Source organism: Rhyacophila brunnea, unplaced genomic scaffold (assembly GCF_057557595.1).
Source record: "Rhyacophila brunnea isolate RB1 unplaced genomic scaffold, BYU_Rbru_1.0 scaffold_20, whole genome shotgun sequence".
NCBI classification, from domain to species: domain Eukaryota; kingdom Metazoa; phylum Arthropoda; class Insecta; order Trichoptera; family Rhyacophilidae; genus Rhyacophila; species Rhyacophila brunnea.
In genome coordinates, this window is record NW_028232860.1 from 6,360,933 (window position 1) to 6,387,711 (window position 26,779).

General features: G+C 33.4%; 1 protein-coding gene across 1 annotated transcript in view; it reads right to left on the reverse strand.

Moving 5' to 3' along the window:
• LOC147071120 (zwei Ig domain protein zig-8-like) overlaps window positions 1-25,180 on the reverse strand; it is a 134,230-nt gene extending 109,050 nt beyond the window's left edge. Inside the window, exon 1 of the mRNA XM_085948222.1 lies at window positions 24,928-25,180. Within this exon, the coding sequence (XP_085804348.1) occupies window positions 24,928-25,003 (76 nt within the window). The 5' untranslated portion in view covers window positions 25,004-25,180. The remainder of the gene's footprint in view (window positions 1-24,927) is intronic.
• Between the last annotated feature and the right edge of the window lie 1,599 nt (window positions 25,181-26,779).

The following is a 26,779-nucleotide window of genomic DNA, read 5'->3' on the forward strand; positions in this document are numbered from 1 at the left end:
TCAACAAATCATTTTTTTGCTATTTTGCAACAAACAAACAAATATAGAATACTGAAATATCATTGTGATTTACATGGTAACGGACGTATATATTAATAATTTAGTTGCTAGGATCACCACCTTAGTAACCAATAATAGTGGATTGGATTACGGATTTCTTCCGAAATAACTTTTCATACAAAACAGAATTGACTGAAAATGAATTCAATTCTACTTAAAGATGGCTAAAAGTATTAAAAGAATGCATTGGCATCGTGTTCTCATATATTCTAAAAGTTTCAAATATCTAGCTAGTCGGGAAGTTACTTAAAAATCGATTGCAAGATTTTTACTGGATAAACAACTACCGGACAAACAAGAATACGAGCTAAGAAAAGCGTGGTAAATTGACAATAATCTGTGAAACAAAAGCAATTTATGACACGTAGAGATGGATAAAAGAAAGTTTTACGACATTGTTTTTGACCTATACTCCGATGTTAGAACATATTAATAAGGAGAATAACGTTATTCAATTAATATATTCGCTTAATATTCATCAATATCAAAATAGATTAATCGATAGTTTCTCTTACAATGGGGAAATATGTTATGATATGGCAACAATCACTGTCACCCCCTGTGAATGGGATTCGAAACTATAACGACCAGATGCCATTCTCGCTTATTTGTCAGAAGTGTAGTAGGTACTACGTATCCACCGCCGGGCATATTACGAAAAACAATATTTCCGTATATCAGGCACATGTGCCTTTATGACGACCCTGCCGTACCTTTTCCCTGCCGAGGGCATTTATTTCAGTGAGGAAAACATGTTGTTACTGCCGTGTCATATTTATAAAAAAAAATAGCGACAAAATTGCGATGGTAGATTTAATGTATATAATTTGATTAGGGTACGGGTTGAAAATAGCTCTATTCCCAAAATAAACTTCACAGGCTTGCGAAATATAACAGTATGGTCCCTAAGGCCTTCCCGGAATCTGAATTCGACATTAAAATCCTTGGCGTGTTTTTAACTACAATTTTAATTATGTATTTTTAATTTAACTTTTCGTCAACTACCTACCTACCAATTAACAATAATTTTATTATATTACGTAATTTAAATCAAGGCAATATTAAATAGATGGCGTTATAATTTTTTCTAATTTTAATTTGAATGTCCTTGACGACTGAATACTCGTATTTACTGAACTCAAGAATTAAGGATGACATCATATACATATTATACTCAAAATACATAATGCCTTGAATCAGCCTCAGAAACGCAGACAGGAAAATCCTAAATAAAATCTTTGATCAAAACGTGTGATTCAAATACACATAATTGTTTTCTGAGCGAGCGAGCTTTTAACAATAAAGCTTCAGATTATAAATATGCATCTTGATAATGGATACTTTGTAATAACTTGTAAGTGAAGATTTAAAAAAAAATTAGTCTACTTTCAAATTCCTTGATTTTAGCATAACTTTTACTACACAGAAAAATGATTAGGATCTCCCCCTCATTTTAAAATACCAATAATAATTTAATATTATTGTTTAAGGAGTGGGAGTGGGAGAAGGTAGGTTAACAAAATTTAGCGGTTCCCCGCACTTTTCTGTGTACATTCACCATATCAAGACGTTCCTCACTTAGTCTAGCGATAAACACCTGGTCTTCAGGTATAAATAAGGGTGCTCACCCAGTTGTTATGTGGTTACAGAATGCGTGTAGCCATCGCCATCTTTAGATTAATAAAACCTGAGCATAACTTTTTGCACAAGCAACGAGTGGTCCACTTTTCAGCTGTCAAAATCAGATCCCAGATTGCTTGACATATTGATTCGCCCTTTCTCGTTTCAAATTGAATTATATAAAAATCTCAAATCAAATATATTAACTATCAGTATTTTTAATAAATAATATACATTCCTGTTATTCATCAGCTGTCAAAGTCAGACTAGTCCTTCAGACAAAAACCGGTGGTAATATCGATTTCCAAAAAATATGTAGCATTGATATAAATGCATTACATTTGTAGAAGGCGTGTTAATGCTAGTATATTATTTATCATGTAACTTATCTATTCAAATCAACCCATTCCCTGTGTGAACACGACAGATGCGTCAGTATGAGCACTCTATAGAACAATGGCAGACAATGACAGTTCACATATAGACAACAACGGGAGGGGCGGAAAAGGTAGGACCAGTCGTTGTGAATGTATCGGCTTTCTACTTGATCGGCAATGGTGCAGCCTAACAGTCATAATTATTAGTTATCGGGAATTGGGCAAATATACCCCACAATCCGGCTATGCGGACATACTTCCCACATAGTTTTCCATGAGTTTTTTTATACCTATTAACCCTACACTGCATAGTGATGCCATTTGGCATGATATTTTAATGCAAATATTACTAACCCCATCTACGAATTCGTTTTTGAAATGTTTTACTATGTTTCATTAGTAAATATACTAAGTAATTAGTAGTACAGTTAATTAGCAGATGTCTCCAAATTATTACAAAACTTCAAATAAACTCTGACGGAAGTGAAAACGTTTAAACCTGAAATTCACCTGTTTCAAATATGCTTTTTAGCTAGAAAAAGTCCATTCAAGAACATAAAAAAAATATTTCGTGATACACTCAGATATGTACTTTATGATTATTTTAACATTTTAATGCTGAACATCAAATATATAGAAATAATTCGAAAAATGTTTGTGATGCCATTTGGCATCATCATGCAGTAACGTACTGCTTTTTGCGTGTACTTCAGTAATGATTTGGTTCTCAATTTCTAATTTCTTTACCAGAATGAATTTCAGAAAACGAGCATTGAATGACAAGGAGAAGACATAATAAAAACTGTTTGAAAAATTTTCATATCTTTAAAAAATAAAAAAAATGTACTTCACCTTATTGCATGCAGATGCCATTTGGCGTCATATTGTTTATTTGAATAAAATAATACAAAAAGTTAATATATATTTTTTTTTAATATTTTTCCCATGGTATTTATCATAATTCACAACACATATATTTTTTTCGTTAAAAAAGAAAATGTCATGCAGTGTACGGTTAAAGTACACATTATAATTATTCATATGAATACGTGTATTAAATAAGGCTCTGAGTACCAAAAAGTAGTATTGCCTGTAGTTACAAAATACCGAGTCATTGCAGTAAAATTTCATGAAGCAGACCTTTTGAAAAATGTAGTTTTTCAGTGTGAAGCAATCACGGCAGCTTCTATAATTTTAGGTATTAAGAACTCGCAAGTGTCAACACACCATCGTCAACTAATTTATATTGAATGCCGTTGACCACTGCAGTGCTACTCATACCATTATAAATAAAACACGCCAACGGACTTACAACGTCGACAGGTTTTGCTGTATTTTTTTGACTTGCTTGAGGCACTTAGACTATAGTTGAAGTTATTGGCGTTGGTATGTAGAACATTTTTCTAAAAAAATGTCAGTTTTTATTATTTTGGTACTTAGCGCCTTAATTAATACACGTATTCATATATAAACGAAGGCTACATTTTACTGAAATAAATAATAATCATTGCTTTTGTAAGTTATGTGTAATGGTTAAGTGGATAAATTTCAATTGATCGCTTTGTTCGAGTTTTTACCACTACTCTGCCTTTATACGAGTGAATAAATGAATTATTACAGTTTTCATGTAAACATTTTAAATAATAATATTCTACAAAATACATGAACCCCACACCATTGGAAAGTGTTGAATAGGTGCCCATTATAGCACTCAAATTGATTACCATGTAGTCGCGCGTATGGGAATGTCCCAGAAGATCTTTAATCTAATACCACAATATACCATACGTTTAGCGAGCTGTAATGTAATGCGGTATTTCGCGAACAGAAAGACGATACTCTGACGTCACACGACATACAGCTGATAAATAATTCCATCTCGGACAGAATGTCGTACATATATTACATTATAGCCGTGCCGTAACAGTCGGTTTTCGCGAGCCGGTTACCGACATTGAGCCGCTTAAGAACCGGTTGACATTAACAAATTTTAAATAAATCATTCTTTCCAAAAACTGTTCGTAAAACTATTAGGTATCTCGTGCAAATAATCCAAAACCTCAAATGTATTAAATTGAAGCAAAAAAGATAATTGAGTTAGCATTTACTTGGTAGAATTCCATTTTACAAGAAATTAAAATATAAATAATATTAAATTCTAATTTTTTTTTAAAAAGGGGATTTGTCGATAGCTATTTCGGTTGTATCACTATTATCAAGACTCTTCAGATAGGCCATTTTCCTTTGCTTAAATCGCACCATCGCAACTAAACTGTCACAATCCAAAAAACGTCAAACAGAGAAAATCAGCTTTAAAGTTTTTACCTTTCGCATTTTTGTACTGTGTTTTTGAAATATGTTTAGATATTTGATGAATTTTTGACTTGAGTTTGATGACTTATAGATATGAAATTTTCGGTACATATACTATGAACGATAGACAATGAAACGTAGTAATTAAATCAAAACACATAAATTGGACTTGTGGCAGTTTAGTTGCGGGGGTGCAAAATACGATACGTATAGATAGAGACATAATACATTTTCTTATTCGTTCCAACAATATTATGACTAAAGTATTGATGTTACATGTTGACAACATTTTATTATAAAAAAAACTTCTATGTACTCGTGTTGTGGGGTTGCTGCACAAAAGTCGGTAAGTCGATATATTGGGTATTTAGAGATATCAAAAGATTATGTGTCTGCTATATATAAATATGTATACAAGAAAAAAAATTCAAAGTCATGCGATATATTATATAACATGCACATAAAATACAAAGAAATTAGCATTATTGCTGATTTTAGAAAGCATGTCAAACTTTCAAATTACAATTATTATTGTTATTCCATAAAATGATTTCGTAATTACCAAATTTTGTCAATAATCTCTCGGACTTTTTAGACATATTGGTATTATTCTTTTGTAATTTTATTTATTAAAAACTGAAAACAGAAAGTTTTTTTCAGTGATCACTTCTAACGAATTTCAGATATAATGAACCATTTTTTTCGATCCATTGGAATTCGTTCCTACCATATTTTAATCTTCGCACTTGTTATAAGGATAACATCACCTTACTATTAAAACCTCATAAGTCCGATATCATGGAAAAATGAAGTTTTTTCGACAAAATTTAAACTTAAAAAACTTTTTAAATAATATTAAAACCTCGGTTCTCTTGACTAATATGCTATCCATCTATCGACAAATAAAAAAAACTCATAGAGCTCGTGGTTTCAAACATGAAATTAAAACCTCGTATTTCACAACCAATTTTGGTAGATTCATCGATTATAGAAGTGTTTAAAATATTGTTTTTATTACGTTTTTTCCTGCCCCTCAACATTCTTCTCAACAGACTTACGAGGTTTTAATAGAAAGGTGACGATAATATATTCTCCGTAATAATCCTTACGATTAAATACCGTGAAACTAAGTTAAATTAAGAACCAGTTGTTAGAAAATAAGAGTGACATCGCTGATAACGTAACATGTATATGTACATATATGTCGTTGAATTTCCCTCCCCGCATTAAAGCAACATAGGAGAATCACTTAAATGCGGGTTGTAAAAGTGAGCGTTGTATTTTTTGCGGCAGTAAATCACCATTCAGCATTGACGTTTTATTGTTTTAGTGGGAATGTATTGTTTTCCTTTTGAAGTTGACTCTTATCTTTTATTTATCGTACCGCGAGCCCTCCAGAGCCTCCCCGCCAGAGGTCGCACAAATAATATGGCAAAGGAGATATGCGAAGAGAAAATCCGATATCGAATGGCTTACAAGAGGTTAGCGGCTACTTATCCCTTTGCTAAAAATACAGTTATCGCCTTTTTGATTTTGTGAATGATGTCAGAAGTAACATTAAGAAGGTTAGAATCTATACAAAGAGAACATCGAAATCATTTGAATGAATATTTCGCACAAAAATAATATTTCGTCGTTAAGCCGTCAAAACCTTTGATCTGACAATTAAATGGTAACATCCATTGAGACCCTACTTCGGGGATTAACCCAGAACTGACCTCTGATAGTCTTATAACCAGGGCTTGACGCAATTTAGCTAATAGTAATAATATGTTTTATTTAAGTAGTGTTCATGTTTAATGGTCCAAAAATTCTGAGAAAGCGGGCCTGCGGTATATGAAGGTGCTATCACAGTGCGCGCTATAAACAGAAATACCAGCTAAGGGCGAGCCCCACACTAGGTGAGCCGCTTTATTTTAATTCTCTAATTCATTAAATAGTTATTTTAAACTGTACGCTGGCTGTCTTTATCTATAAAATATAAAACCTTCTCTCCGTCGATTGTTTGTTTATTTAATTCACCACGGTAATATTAGGTTAGCTTATTATTTTTTTATTTTTTGGTATAAGTAATTTTCTATCATGTGTAAATTCACAAGCTCTATCCATGAGGTACACTTCATTTTACTAGTAAAATACTTAGTGATAAGCCGGTAATCGATTGCAAAGTCATTGATACGCCGAAATATTTCAAATATGGTTTTAATATTAGTATTCAACTATTCTTATTCTTAATTCTTAAGGGTCTTATATTTTTAAAAAATGTACATCGTCTCACTCACTCATTAATATTCAATATTCAAGGGAGTTCAATACTTTTCTTCTAATTACAGAAAACAGTGCTCGTGTGGTTTTTTGCGATTACCTCAAAACTCAATTTTTTGAATATGTGAGATATGACTCTAGGCAAATCACTTATAGAGTTTCCAGCTTAACATGTTTCTTTTCGTTAATACGTAGGCATCAAATCGGAGCTTTTACAGACACTCGATGACGACGAGCCCCCCACACGTGTTATACCCTGCAATTACTGCAAATATAAAGTTTTATCCAAGTGCACAAAATGGCCATATAGTCAGTGATTGCATTAAAAAACTGATTTTAAATTTTATGTAATTATGTGACCCGAAAGAAATATTCTGAATTTTGGGAAGGTTTTGATCATTGATCAACACTGTGGTGATATAACATTACAATAAACGTAACAAAAAAATAACGACGTTATTATAATATCGATTATTTTTTATTTAATTAAATTTAGACAGTAGAGATAATAATTATACGTGACAAAATCGTGTTACGCTTTTTATTTACCAATCATCCCTCATTACGTTTTTAGACTCACGTAATATTATCAAATGTATTGTAGATGTACATTAATATTCATAGGTAATATAGGTATATGTGAAGGTTTTTATCCCAAGATGGCCGAGCGGTTTAAGGCCTTGTCCACATGGCGCATTTTGACTGGCGCGCATTCCAAGTACATGTGACCTCATTGAGCCGTCCACAAACACTCGCGCCGTGACGAGTGTCGTGCGTTGTCAATGTAGAGGTGACCTCGTTGAGGTGTACACATTCACTCGTGGCGTGATACGCGCCATGTGGACAAGACCTATCGGCTTATAACGTTGTGGGTCCAAGGTTCTAATCCTGGGTCTGGCAAATAAATATATTATTGTTTTTCAATTTGTGTTTGAGTCAGAGTACGGTCCTAATAAGTTGATCAAGTGGCTAACACTCATTTCTCATAAAAACAACAATCTATCAACACAAACCTCCACCCTGTGGAGGCCCATAATATAGTCTTATTAAGCTCGGACATGGTAAAAATATGGTTACGTGTAAAGTGTACGTAAAATCACCATGGCACAGTTCGCCGTGAGCTTTCGATTCAAAAAGAGATGACCGTATGCTATACGGTCTCCAGTTTTATTAGTATAAATATGAATATTAATTCAATTTTATAACTGATTTTGGCAAAATTCATGAATTCAAGAATGAAAACCTAACTTAACCTAACAAATAATCCAATATATCGACTATTTTCATTTTTCATAAAGTTTTTAGATATGAATTTTATGTCAGCACTTACTATACGACTCAAAGTGGTTGGACGGTCATTAATATACGGTCATATTATATTTCCGATAGAACATTTCATGGTGATCTGCATACATACAAGTTTCCGGACACGTAGATATAATTATATATAAGATAATATATAACGTTATCGGTAATACAAATAATATATTTGTATTATATAAAATTAATAATACTTCTTAATACAATCACACATAGGTACTATTAGGTAGGTACAATAGATTGTACATCGAGTTAGGCTATTTGACAGTGGTACTTAAATGATTTATACAAGTCAAGCTTTTCCTTTGATTTCTAGCTCAACTTTCGCATTCAGCCACAAAGGAACTAACTAAGCCGGATACATTTTGCCGTATCTGTTGTTATCGTCGGAAAAGGCATGTTTGTAAGCAGGACTTACGATCAATTTATCAATCATTTATGAATGCTACGTTTACTTCCAATGAAATCAGACATGCCCATACAAAGAGAGTGGAGATTTATGAAAAAAATATCACTCGGTATTAGGGTCAATGAAGGTATGAATAGCACGATATCGACAGTTTACGTGGAAATCGCGTGGTTATGTCAATAACCGTCTATAAAAAGACTTTGTATGTATACTACATTATTGTATAATACAGGCGTGGCGAACCTATGGCACGCGTGCCACTGGTGGCATGCAAGATGATTTTGAAAGGCACGCGTTTGAAGTGAAAAAAAATACGTTTAATAATAATAAATGGCAGATCGCATTGTATAAAAAATAGCAGGCAAATACTCTTCAAGAATATTTATAAGAAGAATAATAATTATGTTTAATGTAAATATATAATTGCATAGGTCGGTCCTTAGACTCGCATATCGACGTCACATATAATATTACCGCAGTTACCTTATCAGGCGGCGGGGGATGCCGTGCCGCGAATTTCTAATTTTGTTCTATCAACAATGCTTGAGACCACTGTAGCGAGAGAATGCCTCATCTGATCGGAGCAATTATCGTGTCAATTTGTGCGTTAAGAACCAAACCTATTACCTAATTCATTTACAATCAATTTCATTTCTACCCACAAAAAAATACTGCACCAAATAAGAAATAAAAACTTGGTTTATCTTCACCAGTTGTAATTCTGGAAGACAGTTACAAAATTGGTGGACCGAAATGAATAGCGTAATTGAAAAAAGTGATACAACTATAATAATATGTAAGTGGTATTTAGGACATCATTTTTAATTTTTAAAAACTATTTTTTCCTCATGAAAAACTGCTCGGCACGACCGACAGATGAAAAATAACATTTAGGAAAATTTGGCACGCGTATATAAAAAGGTTCGCCAACCATTGTATAATATGTCAACGTGAATTATTTAAACGTTTCAAATGAAAAATTACTACCAGCACCTTTGTAAGAATATGTTATATTAAAATATACAATCAACAAACTATTTTTTTATTCAACGAATAATTCAGAAGATGAAGGGTAGTGTTGACTTGTATGTCTCTAATAACTATCTTAGAAATAGAGAGCACCAGTTGTTTATTCTCCCAAGGTGCAGAACCAACCGGCTACTGGTAATGCCAAGTGGGAGGATGTTAACTATGTTCAACCAAATTGCTTCGGGTGTTGATATATTCTACTTACGTGAGGGCAAGTTTAGGTGGACGCTATTTTATAAATTCTTAAAATAGGGCCTCCTTAACAAGCTCGGTGTACTTCTTTGAACTTCTATAGATGTATAATAATAATTGTATTGTCACTGCTTTTGTATGTTTATATTGTGTTCTCTTTGTATATTTTCATTTTTATCGCGTTTATTATTTTTTTTTCTTCTTTATAATAATGTTACATGTCAAGTTGTGAACGTCTTAAACTTATATGTCCACAATATGCTAAAAATAAATAAATTGATATTTATTGAACAAAAATAATTTGAAGACACCTTAGTGGGTCTATTCTATATGCAAGACGGCTATCGACGGCTAAAGTGATAAATATTATCACTGTATCATATTATTTATGTATTGAGGTATTATAATTATTGATACAATATATTAGACGTCTAAACTGTCAAAATTGTCGCTCTAAAAGTTAACACAGCCAAGAGAGAGGCTGTTAAAATATAGCACGTGTCGACAGCTTAGACGGTTAATTTACTGTAACAATTAACGCCTCAATACATAAATATGATAAACTACCGTTGACAATCGTCTTGTGCATATAATAGACCCACAGGTGTACATAATAACTACTATAAAAAAACTTTTGAAAGTCACATGACGCCGATCGGGACTCGAACCCGCATCCACTGGATTCGCGCACAATATGCTCAATCAATTGAGCTAAGTTCGCCCTACCTAATTACAAGTAGTTATTGCATTTTTAACGTTTTTCGGTGTTTTCAAATTATGTATGTTCAATAAACAATGTTTGTAATTGAACTAGAGAACTCTATTACAATGGTTGTGAAACAAATTTATTTTATTGATTCTACCTTGATGGAGTCATTTACTTTGACAGCTGTTACGGGCTATAAACCCATCTTCGGAACGGTCCCCGTACAAAATGTAGGTACAGCTCGTAATTGTGTCTCTCCACCCTAACTGTGTGTCATTGATGGGTCCAAAGACGCCACGCAGTAAGGTCTGCTTAAATAAGTCCAATATTCTTTCCTTGCTTTTAGACATGCATCCGGTCTCCGATTCATATGACAACTGGTTTCGTGTTTAGTGTTAGTTGGGCCAATTATGGTCGCTTTCATCTCTCCTACCCCAAATCCTCAGTATTGTCGTAAAGCCACGCGACCAGCAGTTACGAGTCATAAGTCGACCGTGATTGTAGAACATTCAGTTACCTAAAGCTACCTCAAGACAATGGGCGAGTATAGGTCTGTTACAGCTTTACCACCGTTTAACAATCAATTCAATTATACAGACTGATTCAAAAAGTTAAGTGCATACCACGAGTTTGTCCAATGCAACCGTTGTGGAAACTTTAATTCTATCTGAGTCTCCGTGAAAACTTTGTTTATCAATCCGTGTTATCAGCACAGGGTATCTTCTCATTTATTATAATATCATTAATCAAAAGTGTACCGTACGAGTGCTTAGTAGGACGTGAGGACATGCCACAGGGACCAGCTTAACCCAAGCAGCAGAATATCATAAAAGGCTAGTGCCTGGCAGCCTACGTTTAACCGCCAACCCCCTCAGTATCTACATCCACCATTACCATCAGCATCATTCCATTGTTAAATTACAGTCCACTATGAAATGCGCAACGAAGTGTTTTGTACTAAATTACAAGCGTCAGTTCAATACCTTGAAACGTAGTATCCTCATTATAAATACCGATTTGGTTTTTATTACCTCGCACAATTATTAATTGTTCTTTAAATTTTTATTTCGGCATACATTATTATCAAGTCTAGACATAAACCTTCATTCTTTTCTCATATACACTTTTTCTCATATTAACTCCGAAGACTTTTGACATTATAGTGATAAGTATCAAAAAATCTAGTACATACAACAATATATCTCACAACACTTCTCTCAGTTAGCAGTTATGTATCAGCTTAACAGACTTTCCTTTCATGTGATAAGAAATCTACATGAAAAACGTAGGTAGTTTCAGCAGTGATTCGAAAAGTATGCGTGGGGTCTACGATTATCATCTACGGGCGACGCGGCGCACAGTGGTTCCGGATAGTCGTTTTCAAATAAAAATCTACTTTAAATTGTACCTACTGGTAAAAAAAGACAGTCTTTAATTTTATAAATAAATAATATACGAAAACCTTAATCATAAAACAAATATCGTTGTCATTTTTTTAGAATGGGAAAAATTGTATGTTTTTTATCAATCTGTGTTTGATCAAGTGCAAGGACCAAATGCCTTTGATGACTGATTAGTAACCTTTCCTTATGGATTAGTCTATTAATATAACCTCTATTCTTTAGTATCGGTGTGCTTTGCTGAAAACCTAAAATGATAAGTCACGAAACGGTATTTAATTTTATTTTTGTATATTAAATAATAAGCATATTACATAATATAATTGTTTTATTACATAATAATTGCAAACCATAGTAAAAAAAAAATCAATCTTATTGTAATAAAAAAATGTTAGTATTAATATATAGGTACCTTTGTTTAAGATTAATTAAGATAACTTGTACATATAACGTAAAATTTTACAAACCTCCTAAATACCAGTAAGTAATCATTTTCGAATGCCTAAAAAACACCCACGATGGCCGCACGGCTTAAATGTCAGTCTGTAGTGTTGTGGATCTCAGGTTCGAATCCTGGGTCTGGTAAGTACACATATTGTTTTTTCTACTCAGAGTATGGAACTAATAGGTTGAGCAAGTGGCTGACATCCATTTCTCGTGAAAACAAAATCTGTTAATATAAACCTCCATTCTGTGGAGGCCCATATGATCTTATTAGGATTGGACATGGGCGGATTGTGAAACTATACTTTGAGGTTATTTTAAATATACTTATATATTTATATAATATATATCATCACGAAATAAAGACATTAGGGTGCCACGGAAAGTACAATTTACTTTTAGTTAGTTCAAATATGTAGTGAATTTTTAAAATAATACTGTGTTTCAAAGTAGGTACCAAAGTAACCTATTTCCTGCAAATAAGATTATACCTAGACGCCTTTTCTCTTTAAACGATATTACTATATACCTTCAGCAGAAGAGGCTTATTTTTTTTCAAGACAGTTGAAAAACAATTTTATCACATTCAGACGTGTCGTAGATAGTTTAGATCATTAATTTGATGTAACTTGTAATGCTTCATATTATGTAAAAATACACAAGATTCTGCACTTAGCATCCGTGTTTTTACTGAATAAAAACCCATAAGTATATTCCTAATGTTTGCCAACTATCTTGGCAATGAGGTACCGCTACGCCGCTCTCTATCGTCATTTTTAAGAATGCCAGAGAGAGCGAGGTGATAATTATTATTATATATATATATATATATATATATATATATATTTTACCGAAACATAGAAATTTAATCAATTATCTTACTTAATAATATGTCAGTAATAGTTTTGTGTCAAAAATTCTATTAATTTATGAGTCACGTTTGTATGGGACCGTACCACTGTGCGGCGTAGCACTATCTCGTAGCACAGCCTCGGAGAACCTATCTCGTAGCACTACCCACAAAGGTCGCATTATGTTACTCGGGGGACGCTGATTGGGGCGACGTCTTTTACACTGGCACATATTCGGATACCTTATGACATTGTACACACGCGTGACCTTGAACACAGATGAAAGCTCGACCAGACGGAAAATAACTGAGCTTTGTGTGATTTTTTTAACACAAAAAGTATACATGAGGTATCTTTTGTTACAAACAGCGTGTTACTATGACTACGTGACGGATTTTGTGACTATCATAGTTGACTTAACATTTTGTTTAATAAAAAATAATATTAAAAAATGATTACCTACGTATAATATTATGTTACATTGTTTATATGTTTATAATACAGTAATTTAATACCGTTTCATTTCTTTCTACTTATTATCTAAACTATTATATTTATAATATATTTTTTACTATAAATTATGTACATACAGGCACAGCCACAGTACAGACCACAAGCAAATATCATTCTATGTCACATCTGTATTATTTTGAGTAAATCGATTTTTAATGTTTCAAACTCTGAATAGTTGTTACCATTAATTAATCTTTCACTATAATACACATATAAATATGATTAATAAACACTACCATTTATTTGAAAATTTACTCAATTAACCAAAATTCAATACATATTACCCAGTATTCGTGCACATGGAATGATCTTTCCCTGACCACAATTATTAAAAACACGTTTTTATAGGACATAGATTTATTTTTCCGAAAATGTTTTTACATAGAATACGTTAAGAAATTCTCCACAAGATGGCATTAACAGTTCATTTTTATTTCATGCATCATTCCTAAAAGCGCCCATTAACAAAGTGAAATAAAAATATATTAGAATGAAAATTGTTTTGGTACATAATATAAAATACCTATATTATTACATATTATTACCACTTAAACACGCATATTTACTAGGGTTTAGTTAACATTTAAATTCAAACTCTTGAAACTATTGAGAATTTGACAACGAAAACACATAAAATGACACATACGGACGGATGCAAACGCAATATACGAGTATATTATTTTTTTATATGTACGAAGCCTCATTAGTTAAAAACTAAGTTTATTGTTCTTGTCTTACAATGCCCCAGCTTCCATAAATTTTTCTTGCGTTCCGAAGGGGATAATTACTCTACTTTGGAAATCACCAACTTGTGGTATTTTTTTTGTTTTTACCTTATCCAATCCTATCATATTATAAACGTCCACATAGTGGAACTTTTTTTAAACATATTTTTTTTACAAGAAATAGTGGATGTTAGCCGCTTGCTCAACTTATTAAGAGCATACATAAGTAAAACGGCACATCATTTTCAACAGTAGGTGGAAAGAAATTTCACAGGCGTCACCAATCGAAGACCGACAGTCGAGGTGTGAGCATGTCAATTTGTTTTGTGATGGCGTCGGAGGAATTTATTCTTAAATCGTGTAAATATGACTAAAAAATGTTCCGCATGTACTTGAAAAAGTACATCGTTTGTCAATTTATAGCTACGGCCGTATATTGTAGCACTATGTAGCTTAACTACTGGGTAATGCCAATAGAAATGGCAAATTCCAAAAAAATACTACCTTATTCATAGATCAATAATTATTATAAAACAATGATTATTCGTAGGATGTTTACCACATTTGAATGGCCAAAGACATAGCTTATAATCATTATCTTTAGAATTATCTTCAAATGTGTTAATTGTGCCCATTTTTTGAATAATAAAATGCCTAATTCTTATCAAATTTGTAACAACAGAGATTATAAATATAATTTTGTATCGTAAATATTTAACTATAATAATGATAACATTAATTTTACTAATGGTTTTATGAATGCGTTTAAAAATTAATAAAGCTAAAAAAAATTAACACCACTGCACATGGATGTACTGAAATATGACTATATTCTAAAACATTAGATCGAGAGGTTTAAAAAAATACTATTTTATGTAGTAAAAATACTTTATGCAGTCATCAAAAATGTTTAAAATAAATATAAAGGAAATAATAAGGCTTCAAAATTATATAAATAGATTATCTACAACGTTTAAGAAATGTCCAGGATTATGCTATGAAAATACCATAAAATCTCCATTTTGACCTACGTGGGGCATGTGGGCCCTTAATGTATTGTTCTTTTTTCAAAACCATTCTATTCATTTCGCAAATTCTATCGTAGTATTATTATAACATAGAGAGCATGTTTATACTGAATGTGTATTTTATATTTCAGTTATATATTATATATTTAATTTCCTTAAATTGATATATCTTTAGCAAATCGACTAAACGATACTAATAATCCCAGCTTCATTGGTGGAAAACCTTTTCCCTGAGTAGGCTGAAAATATTATTTAAAGTAGGGTATTCTATAATAATACCCATAATAGTATCGAAAATGGATATTTACGTAATAAAAAGACTATCTCTCCTTTGTAGTAATTTACTGAGGCTTACCGGAAAATTTTCCGGCAACTTTTCTTGCTCACATGAAATATTACTTAAACAAAATGTACGTTAGTTTATTTTTTCTTTGTGTACGCATTTTTTTGGAAAAATAAAACACACTTCGCTTTTATTCTTTGTAGCAGATCTCCGAGCTATTTTTTCATATTTTTTTTAATATTTTCTGACAAAGCACGTCTTTTTTTTACTAAATTAAGGAGTATTTTTTTCACATATTTGTTATACTCACATATTTACTCTTCATAAAAAACATGACATAAATTTTGCATAAATGTTTTGGTAATCTTAAGCTTACATAATGACCACTTATTTAATTATAAGGGTTGGTTATTTTTAAAAACTTTTAATTATACATAGACGAATTCATATTTTGTTTTTCCATACAATACTTATGTGAGTTTCTGGTATGGTAGATGAAGAAGTCGAGATTTGGTGATTGCTCTGATGGATGGAGGAGCGAGTTTTATTTACAGCGTGAACAGTTACACCCACGATGGCCGCGTGGCTTAAGCGACGGTCTATGACGTCGAAGGTCCCAGGGTCTGGCAAGAACACATATTGTTTATCAATCTGTGTATGAGTCAGAGTATGGACCTAATAGGTTGAGCAAGTGGCTGACATCCATTTCTCGTAAAAATAAAATCTGTTAATACAAACCTCCACTCTGTGGAGGCCCATATGATCCTATTAGGATCGGACATGGTCAATAGAAAAAAAAGAAGAAACAGTCAGTAAAAGAGTATGTTACAGTAGATATGTTACAATACTATATTGATCCGAGGTCCGAGTCTCGGTAGAATGAGATGTTGTGCGGAGCGAGACCTAGATACTAATAGACCGGGAACTTATATTCGAGTGACCTCTCCAATGTTTTAAAAAATCATTATAATTCCTTAGTGAGAAGCCGGCTTGAGAATGGGTCGATTGTTTGGGCCCCGCATCAGTTGAAATATGACCTTATGGTGGAGCGAGATCAAAAGAAATTTTTGAGACTCCTTTATTTGAGGTTATATGGATACTATCCGTGGCTTTATCCAACTGACTTTCTCTTAGGTATGCTTACATACTGTAGTTTAAGTGCTAGAAGATATCAATATTTTGTCACGTATTTTTTTCGACTAATACGTGGTGTGAATGAGAACTCTGCCATTCTTGGTAATATTGACTTGTGTGTCCCTGATAACTATCTTAGAAATTGGGAGCATCAGTTGTTTGTTCTCCCGAGGAACAGAACTAACCTGCCATTGGTGATGCCAATTGGGAGGGCAATAACTCTGTTCAACCAAATTGCTTCGAATGTTGATATATTCCATCTACATGAGAATGAGTATAGGTGGACATTATTTTATAAATTCTAAAAATAGGGTCTGCTTAACTCATTCGGTGTACTTCCTTGTACCTCTATACTTCATATTTTTTGTATTTACACATTTATACTGTAGAATAACCTAATATTGCATAATTACAGTATTACATAATACTGTTTTAATAATATTTCTTTGTTTCTAAATGTCATGTTGTGAACGTCTTTAACTTATAATTTGTAATGTCCACAATATGTAAAATAAATTTAAATTGAAATTGAAAAAAATGAAAAACGAATGCCAAAAATTTGGCCTCGGTTGCTATCAGATCTCTATGTCAAATTGTGAGTCCGTGTGAGGACGGACCCTAGCAAACAGCTCCGCTCGTTCGAGTTCCATAAACGGGCAATCCCAAACGATGTGTTTAACATCTTGGTGGTCGTGCCCACAGGTACAACCCGGCCCATCTACTACCAAGCCAAACTCGTGGAGTCTGGCGGCGAAGTTGCCATGACCGGTGAGGAACTGGCTAATCCAGTGCAAAGTCTTTAATTACATAAATAAACACTGTGACCTCACCGAGAATCGAGCATAGGGTATGAAAAGCCAGCGACTTACGCACGGTACTCCGAGGAACGTTATATCATTATGCCCAATAGATTTTTTATTTAATATCTTTGATATTCAAACCTGTCAAAATGCACAACGGCTTAAGCTAACACCGCCGAGGTTTGAATTATTCACGTTTAAGATTTATCCAATATTACCATTTGCCAAATTTTCTCATTAATAACTCATATAAACTTCGAATGTGAGAAATCGCATGAGAAATGGCTTGATTATGAGAACTTGCCGAAGACTAAGTTTGTTTTGAAACGTTCGCCAAGGGAAATTCAAATCAATTATTACAGCCTATCGGAATCAATTATTATTATGTTTCCTCTGAATGTGATATGGAGAAAGTTCGCACATATTAGTTATCGCCACCAAACTATAAATTTAAATGTCATGTCTTATTGTGCCAGATTTATGTGACCCATAAACAATACAGACAAAGATGATCATATATAATTTATTTTCATAATAATTCATATTATTCATTTACTTACACGAGTAAACATTGCAAAATGACCTGATGAAATGTTAATATTGTGCAAAAACTTATGAGTAAGGTATGGCAGCATGAAAGATTACCCAAAGAACAGGATATGGGAATAATACTCCCCCTACATAAAAACTGGAAATAATAATATGAATTGCACTAACTACGGAGACACAACCCTTTTGTTTACGGTTTATAAATTGTTATATAATTCACAACAGGCGCGTATCAATTTAATTTTATTTTAGAAGAGGAACACTTGGTGATATTCTAAACTAAATACTTAACCTAGGGCTTCTTATTAACCGGAGGAAAATTACTACCCAGATAACTGGTTTTAACTGTCGTATTTAAAAAAATAATTGTCAAGTATTTTCGATATATTAAATCCCAATTAATGAAATATAACATATTGTTATCCACTTGCTGAACCTACTACGTCCGTATTCATGGTCTGGATCCAAACACACATTATTGAAAAAGATCGTGTGACACGATATCACACGCCCATGCGGGTACATATTATAAATATTTTTTATTAATATTAATTGTTTTAGATATACCTACATATTATAATATTGTTATAGGTTAGCCGGTTTCGCCCCTTGAACTTAACCTAATCTACATTATAAGAATAATTAATATTTTCTATATAATTATGTATCACAGTGAACTTAAAATCCGCATAGGTGGTTAAGGCTGTATTTTATGAGGACCAAATGTCGCTTGCTGAACCCATACATTTTACCAGGCTGCAAAGGTCTTGACTTTTGAACTAAGTTTCCACCACCACGCGTCATCTATGTACAGCCGTAGATATGCACGGCTGTCTTCCATGACGCTATAAACGTGTCTGAAAGAAGTGATTTTAAGTACTCATTCCGCACGGGACTGATGCTGCAACAATCCACCGTAGTGTTTAACGGCCCACATGCCCAACGTAGGTCAAAATGGAGGTTTATGGTATTTTCAGAGCATAAGCCTGGACATTCCTTAAATGTTATAGATAATTTATTTATATAATTTTGAAGCCTTATTATCTTTTATATTTATTTTAAATATTTAATGACTGCATAAAGTATTTTTATTACATAAAATAGTATTCTTTTAAATCTCTCGATCTAATGTTTTAGAATATAGTCATATATCAGTACATCCATGTGCAGTGGTGTTAAGATTTTTTAGATTTATTAATTTTTAAACGCATTTATAAAACCATTAGTAAAATTTTAGTTAACATTATATAGTGAAATATTCACGATAAAAAAATATATTTATAATCTCTGTGATCCCAAATTTGACAAGGATTAGGCATTTTATTATTCAAAATACTGATTATAAGCTATATCTTTGACCATTCAAATGTGATAAGACATCCTACGAATAATGATTGTTTTATAATAATTATTGACCTAAGAATAAGGTAGTATTTTTTTGAAATACGCCATTTCTATTTGCATTTCACAGTAGTTAAGCTACAACATACGGTCATAGCCATAAATGGACAAACGATAACTGAAGAAGGGAGTAAGATCATGTTAACGCGCGTGTTTGAACATGTACCTAGCCGAAAAAAACGATCCGATTCCTTTATTGTACAGGCATTCTATAAATATATCTCTCTATAGTCTATATAATAAACATGCGTATATACTCATACAAGGAAGCTATCTAATAATATATTTATAACGTTATATAAAATTCTATTAAATGAATATCGAATTTACTTAAGTATATGTTTTTATTATTGATTTTAAAGAAAACGCCCGTGAGGACGAGTGAAGCCATTTTTAAAACCTAGTGAATTAACATGTTGTTTGAATCCAGAATAAGAAAGTATTATAACATATTATTTATTTTTAGTTATAATATATCATAGTTTATAATGTTAAAAATACTTATATCACAGGTTCTAGATATGCGATACAGGTTGAAATTGATTATCAAAATTTAATCAAATAATCCATCAAATAATCCAGAAAACGCTTGAGAGAGTATTAAAAGCCAGTGGTTAAAATTTGTCGCAATTAAGTATGACGCCTTTAACATAGTGGTATATGTAGATGGGCGCGATACCCGAGAGATGCAGGTTCGATTCCTGCGAGGTGTCTTATTTTTTTCAAAAAGATTTTTTCTATTGGTTATAATATATTTTCTCAGAAGTGTTTTCAAAATGATGTATGTAAAATAATCCGTGTAAGGGCCTTGACATAACGTTTTAAAATTAACTAGCCATACAATTACCATTTGTAAAAAGGCGCTACAAACGCTAGGTTTCCTCTTACGTATTTGCCGGGTCTTTTTGGATGTGACAGTATTCAAAATTCTTTATAATTCCTAAATTGTAAGTAAGCTTAAGATTTGGTCTATTAATTGGGCACCGCATCAGTCAGAATACATTCTTGAGACTACTTTACTTGAAGCTGTAGAGATACTATCCGTGGCTCTATCCAACTGGCGGGTAATAATTGTGTTCGACAAAATCAATTCGGATATTGATATATTCCACCTACGTGAGGATTAGTTGAGGTGAACGTATTTTATTCTGAATCTATTCTGTTGAATTCTTAAAATAGGGTCTATTGCTCATTCGGCGTACTTCCATTTACATAATTGTTGTACTTACTATTTTACTAATATTGCTTCAATTTCTTTGTTCTTTTAAGGTACTGTTTTAATACTATTTCTTTGTGTATTCATGTCATGTTGTGAAGCTCTTAAATGAAAGTAAAAAAAGACCTAGTATTAAAACAGTGTAAATAGTGGAAGTACACCGAATGAGCTAAGTGGACCCTATTTTAAGAATTTGTAAAACAGCGCCCATCTATAATAATAATCCTCGCGTAAGTGAAATATATGAACATCCAAAGCGATTTGTTGAACAGAATTATTGCTTTCTCAACTAGCATCACCAATGGTATTCGTAGCTTAGTTCTGCACCTTGGGAGAAGAAACAATTGATGCTGTCGATTCCTAAGATATTTATCAGGAGGACACCGGTCAATACTTGTACTATGAACAATGGATGAGTTCTCTATAATTCGGAAAAAATACGTGGCCTAAAATAAATATTATCTTTTAGCGTTTAAACTACAGTATGTAAGCATTCCTAAGACAAAGAAACAAATAGTATCTATAAAACCTTAAGTAAAAGAGTCTCCATGGCCGAAATCAATATTTAGAAATCGCTGTATCCTAGTATTAGTATTATTACAAGTCCCTGAATTTGTGAAATCTACAAGCTAGATTTGGCTCACAGAATCTTTTCAACTCTCTCAATTAATCATGATTAGAAAGTTTCTAGAAGTCTTTCACACTGTTATTGATTTTAATAATACAAAAATTCTTCATACTTTTACCGCAACATAACAGACAAGAGAAGGGGTGCAATAAATATTCATGTCAATCATAATAATATAACTACCTATGTAGGTACATCCATTGTAACTTTGATAATCAGTCGGATAACTTTGGCCGTGTATTTCACTTCACTGATGATATCTTCATTTACTTTGTGAGTTTGCATAGTTTGTGTTTTAGTATACGTACATATAATAATAGAGATGTCCAAAGGCTTAGAGTCACACAGCGAGGCATGGAGAGGTGCATGTTGGGCATCACGCGAAAGGACCGTAAGAGAAACGAATGGGTTAGGAAGCAGACAAGAGTACGCGATGTAATAGACGTTGCCAAACAGCTGAAATGGAGATGGGCGGGGCACATTGCTCGCCGAAAGGACGGCCGCTGGATAAATGCCGTCATCCAATGGTACCCAAGGGGTACGAAACGGCCACAGGGTCGCCCTAAAAGCCGCTGGATTGACGAACTGGTAAAGTTCGGCGGAAATACGTGGCAGTGAACGACACAGGACCGAGAGAGTTGGAGAAAGCTTGGGGAGGCCTTCGTCCAGCAGTGGATTGACCCCGACTGATGATGATGACATATAATAATGTCTTTCATGTATAACTAAAATGCGCTCATCTAGGGATTCCAGGTTCGATTATCTCAATGAGATAATACATATTTCTTCTAAGTCGTTTCCTCGTGACTGTGGATCGTGACCATCATGAAATTCCATTATCTTTTAAGTGACCAAGACTTTCCACCACTCTCGGTTTTATGCTTCTTTCAGGAAAAGGAAAAGGCTTCCACTTCTCATCAGTAAGCTATTTCACTTGGCCGCTTCAACGAACCGACACTCTTGCTTTGCTTCGCCATAACCTAACCTGACCTAACCAAAACCACCAGTCTTTCCAAGTTATCCGATCCGCGCTGAACAATTTGTCCAAAAAACTGCAGAATGCGGCTCATATATTGTCGAGAGCCGTTCCTTTATCTGTTGTCTCTAGATCATGGTTTCCCAAACTGTGGGTCGCGAGCGAATATTGAGTGGGCCCTCGCCACTGTATACATGAATTAAAAAAAATAGGAAGTGATAAATTTGATATTTCATTTGGCTATTTATAATTCCTAAAAATTGAAATAAACTTAAGTTACGGAAAATATTGTGATAAAATAATAATAATTTGAATTGCCAATGCACTACAGATGGCAGCTGAAAAAAGCTTATGTTGTGAAAAAGTTGTATTGAAAATGGCAAGTATGATTTTTTTTTAACACTTCTGAAACGTACTGTCTGAAATTTCCAGCCATTTATCACTGTTAATAAATAACTTTGACGACTATTTTGGGGAAGAGATGAAAAAGTTTGATTCGTTGCGTTGGATTTGGCAAGCCGCGTTGACACGGTCCAAGTACAGATCCAAGTAAACTTGGATCGAGTGCCATCCAAGTGACAGCTTCATACTATTTATTCCTATCCAAGTTAACTTGGATGAGTAGGACGCGGTCCAAGTAGCTTGGATAGGAATAATTAGTATGAAAATGTCTACTTGGATGGCACTCGGTCCAAGTGTACTTGGATCGTACTTGGATCATGTCAACGCGGCTTAACCCATTTCAAGATGACTTACCAACTAGTATGTCAACAAAGGCAAGTGAAGAACTCATTGATTTGTCAGAAGATACGTCACTGCAAAATAGTTTCAATCGTAAACAGTTAACTAAATTCTGGCTCTCAGTTGCTGATAATTATCCTTGCCTGTTCGATGAAGCTATGAAAGTCCTTCTCCTCTTTACTACCTCATATCTATTTGAGGTCGGATTTTCGGCTATGGTTAACATTAAAACTAAATACCGAAATAAATTGGATATATCAAACTCACCACGATTAAAAGTAACTAAAGTTGAAGAAAAAGAAGCTGTTATGAAGAAAAATAAGAAACAAATACATCCTTCCCATTGAAATAACTTTGTAAAAGTATTTAAGTAATATTTTTTTTTATTTAAGTTGTGTTTCTTATTTCAACAGTCTTTCATTCATATTGGTTAAAAAATATTTTTTTTATTTCAATTATAACAAATAAGACAGCATTAAGTAGTTCCACGACTCGCCACTAGGGAATCTGAGCATTACCAATATTTATGCCCTCTTTTCTCTAAGACAGCCAAGAGGTGGGTCCCAAGATTGGAAATTTTTGTTAGATGGGTCGGAGCTCAGTCAACTTTGGGAACCACTGCTCTAGATGATTGACTGTTTCATCCTATGCTCTTTTTCCTTCAGTGCATATGACTCGATATCGTACAAAACTATGGAGAACACACATATTTGTTCAAGCATAATTTTCATAGCAATTTAAATTCCCCAATCCTTCTATAGTAGTAAAATGTATCATCACATGTTTCGCAATTTGTGTGTGCCTTATTATTTCTGCTTCACATCCGCCTTTCCCACTAATGGTCTATCACGATAACCGCCTTTTCTTTTCTCATTGCATAATAATTGTCTAATGAATATAATATAATAATTTGACTTTTACATTTTAATTCTGAATCTATCAATCCACAAGGAGCTATAAGAGAAGTTTTCACATCAATAGTATCATTTACTAACTTTGTCTGAAGCTCTGGAACCCCATTATTAAAGCAATACACACACTCTAGCACTGTTTCTAGGTTTTGGAGTATACTTGCTGCTGGCAGAAGGTTAGCCCAATCAATAACAATTAACTTGGTTTTACCTATTCCTATTAACAAGGGGGCCGTATTTGCTACTCTCTTCCTCTACCCGGTGTAGCAACTCTGTGAATTATCTAGAGTATTTTTGTGATTGTTTTACTTCTATTACTACCATGACCTCCACAAGAGGAGGTCTAACAGGGCTCTAGCCCTAGGGCCCGGTGTAGCACACATTTGCTTTAATGGTAAAAAAGTCGCCTGCAGCGCTATTTTATTTTAAGTATACCTACCTATTAATATTTTTAAATATCTGGTTGTGTGAGGCAAATTTTGATTATTGTGTGTCGATATACAAAAACACTTCTGTAGAGCGTCACACTACCTTTAACCGTAGCGATATGTAGGGGAGCTTGTCAGAGATGCTGTCCTGGGGGCCGTTTCAGGATGTGAGGGTTATGATTACTACACTACTGTATATAGGCATCATGGCATAAAGTAGTGCTATTTTTTTTATCGAAAGTAGTAGATATTTACATCGTTATTTAATTTTATATTTTTTTAATAATTTTCATTCTTAAGTGTTCTGTACCTACTATTTTTTAATTTTTTCCTCCATTTTATATAATTTTAATATATATTTGATTTAACGTAAATGATATCCATCTGATATTGGGACCATCACTATAGAATTACATTATTCGTTTTTTAGTATTTCATACTTATGAATATTGTTTACTCACTCCAGTTAGTTGACCTTAGAACATCTAATAATTTAATAATTTTTCTGTTTACCTTGTTAAACTAAACAATTACATTAATTTAAAATATACAATAATTACAACTTACACAACTTATATTAGCAAGATATAATTGAATTTTTTAATTACCTGTTATTGTGGTAGCCAGGGCTATTCCAACGAGGACTGCAGCCCAGAGGGCGGCCCAGCTGAACCCTCTCTCCATCAGATACGCATTACTGTCCGCGCACACGACTTTTAAAGCCCTTATCAATTACTATTAAATCACGACACTACCACGATAATCACAATTATTTTTTTTATATTTTTGTTAATAAAACTGTATTTTAAATATTCATTATTTTTAATAAGTAAGTACTACTTATTTTTTACTTTATTTATACTTTTTATATAATTAAACAGAAAATGTTACTGGAAATAACAAACAAAAATAGTTGAATAGTTTAAAACGTTTATTTTTAAATTTCAAACGAAGAAAAACAATGGTTTAAGATGTACATATTATTTTGAGATTATAATAATTACAAATCATGAAAACCTTCATCACAAATTCGACAATAAACACGACGTGATAACAATTACCATAGCTGACTGTTAATCACTAAATATCCATCAATAGCGCTTATCTATCATGGAATTTAATAATTAAAATAAAACACAATATGTAATACATGTTGCAGGACAATTTCATCCGCTTTAAAGGGATACTTATTCCATTCACTTTATGCAGCTTAAGTACGCAAATTCGATTATAATGTTTTTTGATATGATAGGTAAAATTAATTGATGTATTTTTAAATAGAGGATTTCTTAAAATTGTATTTCATTATTATTCGTATCTCCAATAAATAATCTATCGTTTAAAATTTACTAGTACTTATAAATATCTGATATATTGTATCATCATCATCATCATCATCAGCCTGAATCTATCCACTGCTGGATGAAGGCCTCTTCAAGTTGCTTCCACTTCTCTCAGTCCTGTGCATTGCGTTGCCACGTACTTCCGCAGAACTTTATCATTTCATCGATCCAGCGGCCTCTAGGTCTACCTTGTGGACGTTTTGTACTTCTTGGATACCACTGGATGACTAGATTTGTCCAACGATTGTCTCTTCTTCGAGCTATGTGTCCAGCCCATCTCCATTTCTCCAACTCTATTACATCGCAAACCCTTGTCTGCTTCCTTATCCACTCATTCCTCTTTTTGTCCTTTCGCGTTATGCCCAGCATGCACCTCTCCATACCACGTTGTGCTACACTAAGTTTCTGGATCTCTCTTTTACTTAGGGTCCATGTTTCACACGCATATGTCATCACGGGAAGCACACACTGGTTGAACATTTTGCGCTTTAGGCATAGTGGAAGGTCACTTTTGAAGACATTATTCAGGCGGCCAAAAGCACTCCAGCCTAGCTTTACTCTGCGAACAATTTCATCAATTATACATCCATCTATAGATACTTGTTGTCCCAGATAGATGTAGCTTTTCACCTGTTCGAGCTGAGTGCCATTGATGAGGATCTCTTTTTGGCCTGCAAAGCAGTTGAACATGACTTTCGTCTTTGTTACATTTATTTTCAAACCTACTTTGTTGCTTACTTCAGCGAGTTCCTGCATTCTGCTTTGGAGGTCTTCTGAGTCTTGCGAGAAAATTACTATGTCATTGGCAAAGCGCAGATGACTCAGGTATTCTCCATTTATGGGGATCCCTTTGTCATTCCAGTCAAGTTGCCTGAATAAGTCTTCAAGGGTAGCTGTAAATAGTTTAGGTGAGATTGTATCACCTTGTCGGACTCCTTTGCTGATAGGAAATCTGCGCGATGGTTTATGGAGATTTACAGATGCTGTTGCGCTACTGTATATATTATTGAAAATATTTATATAGCGTCCAGGGATTCCTTGTTTTCTGAGTGCGTCGAGTATTGAACATTTCTTTATCGAATCAAACGCCTTCTCATAGTCTATAAAACCCATGTAT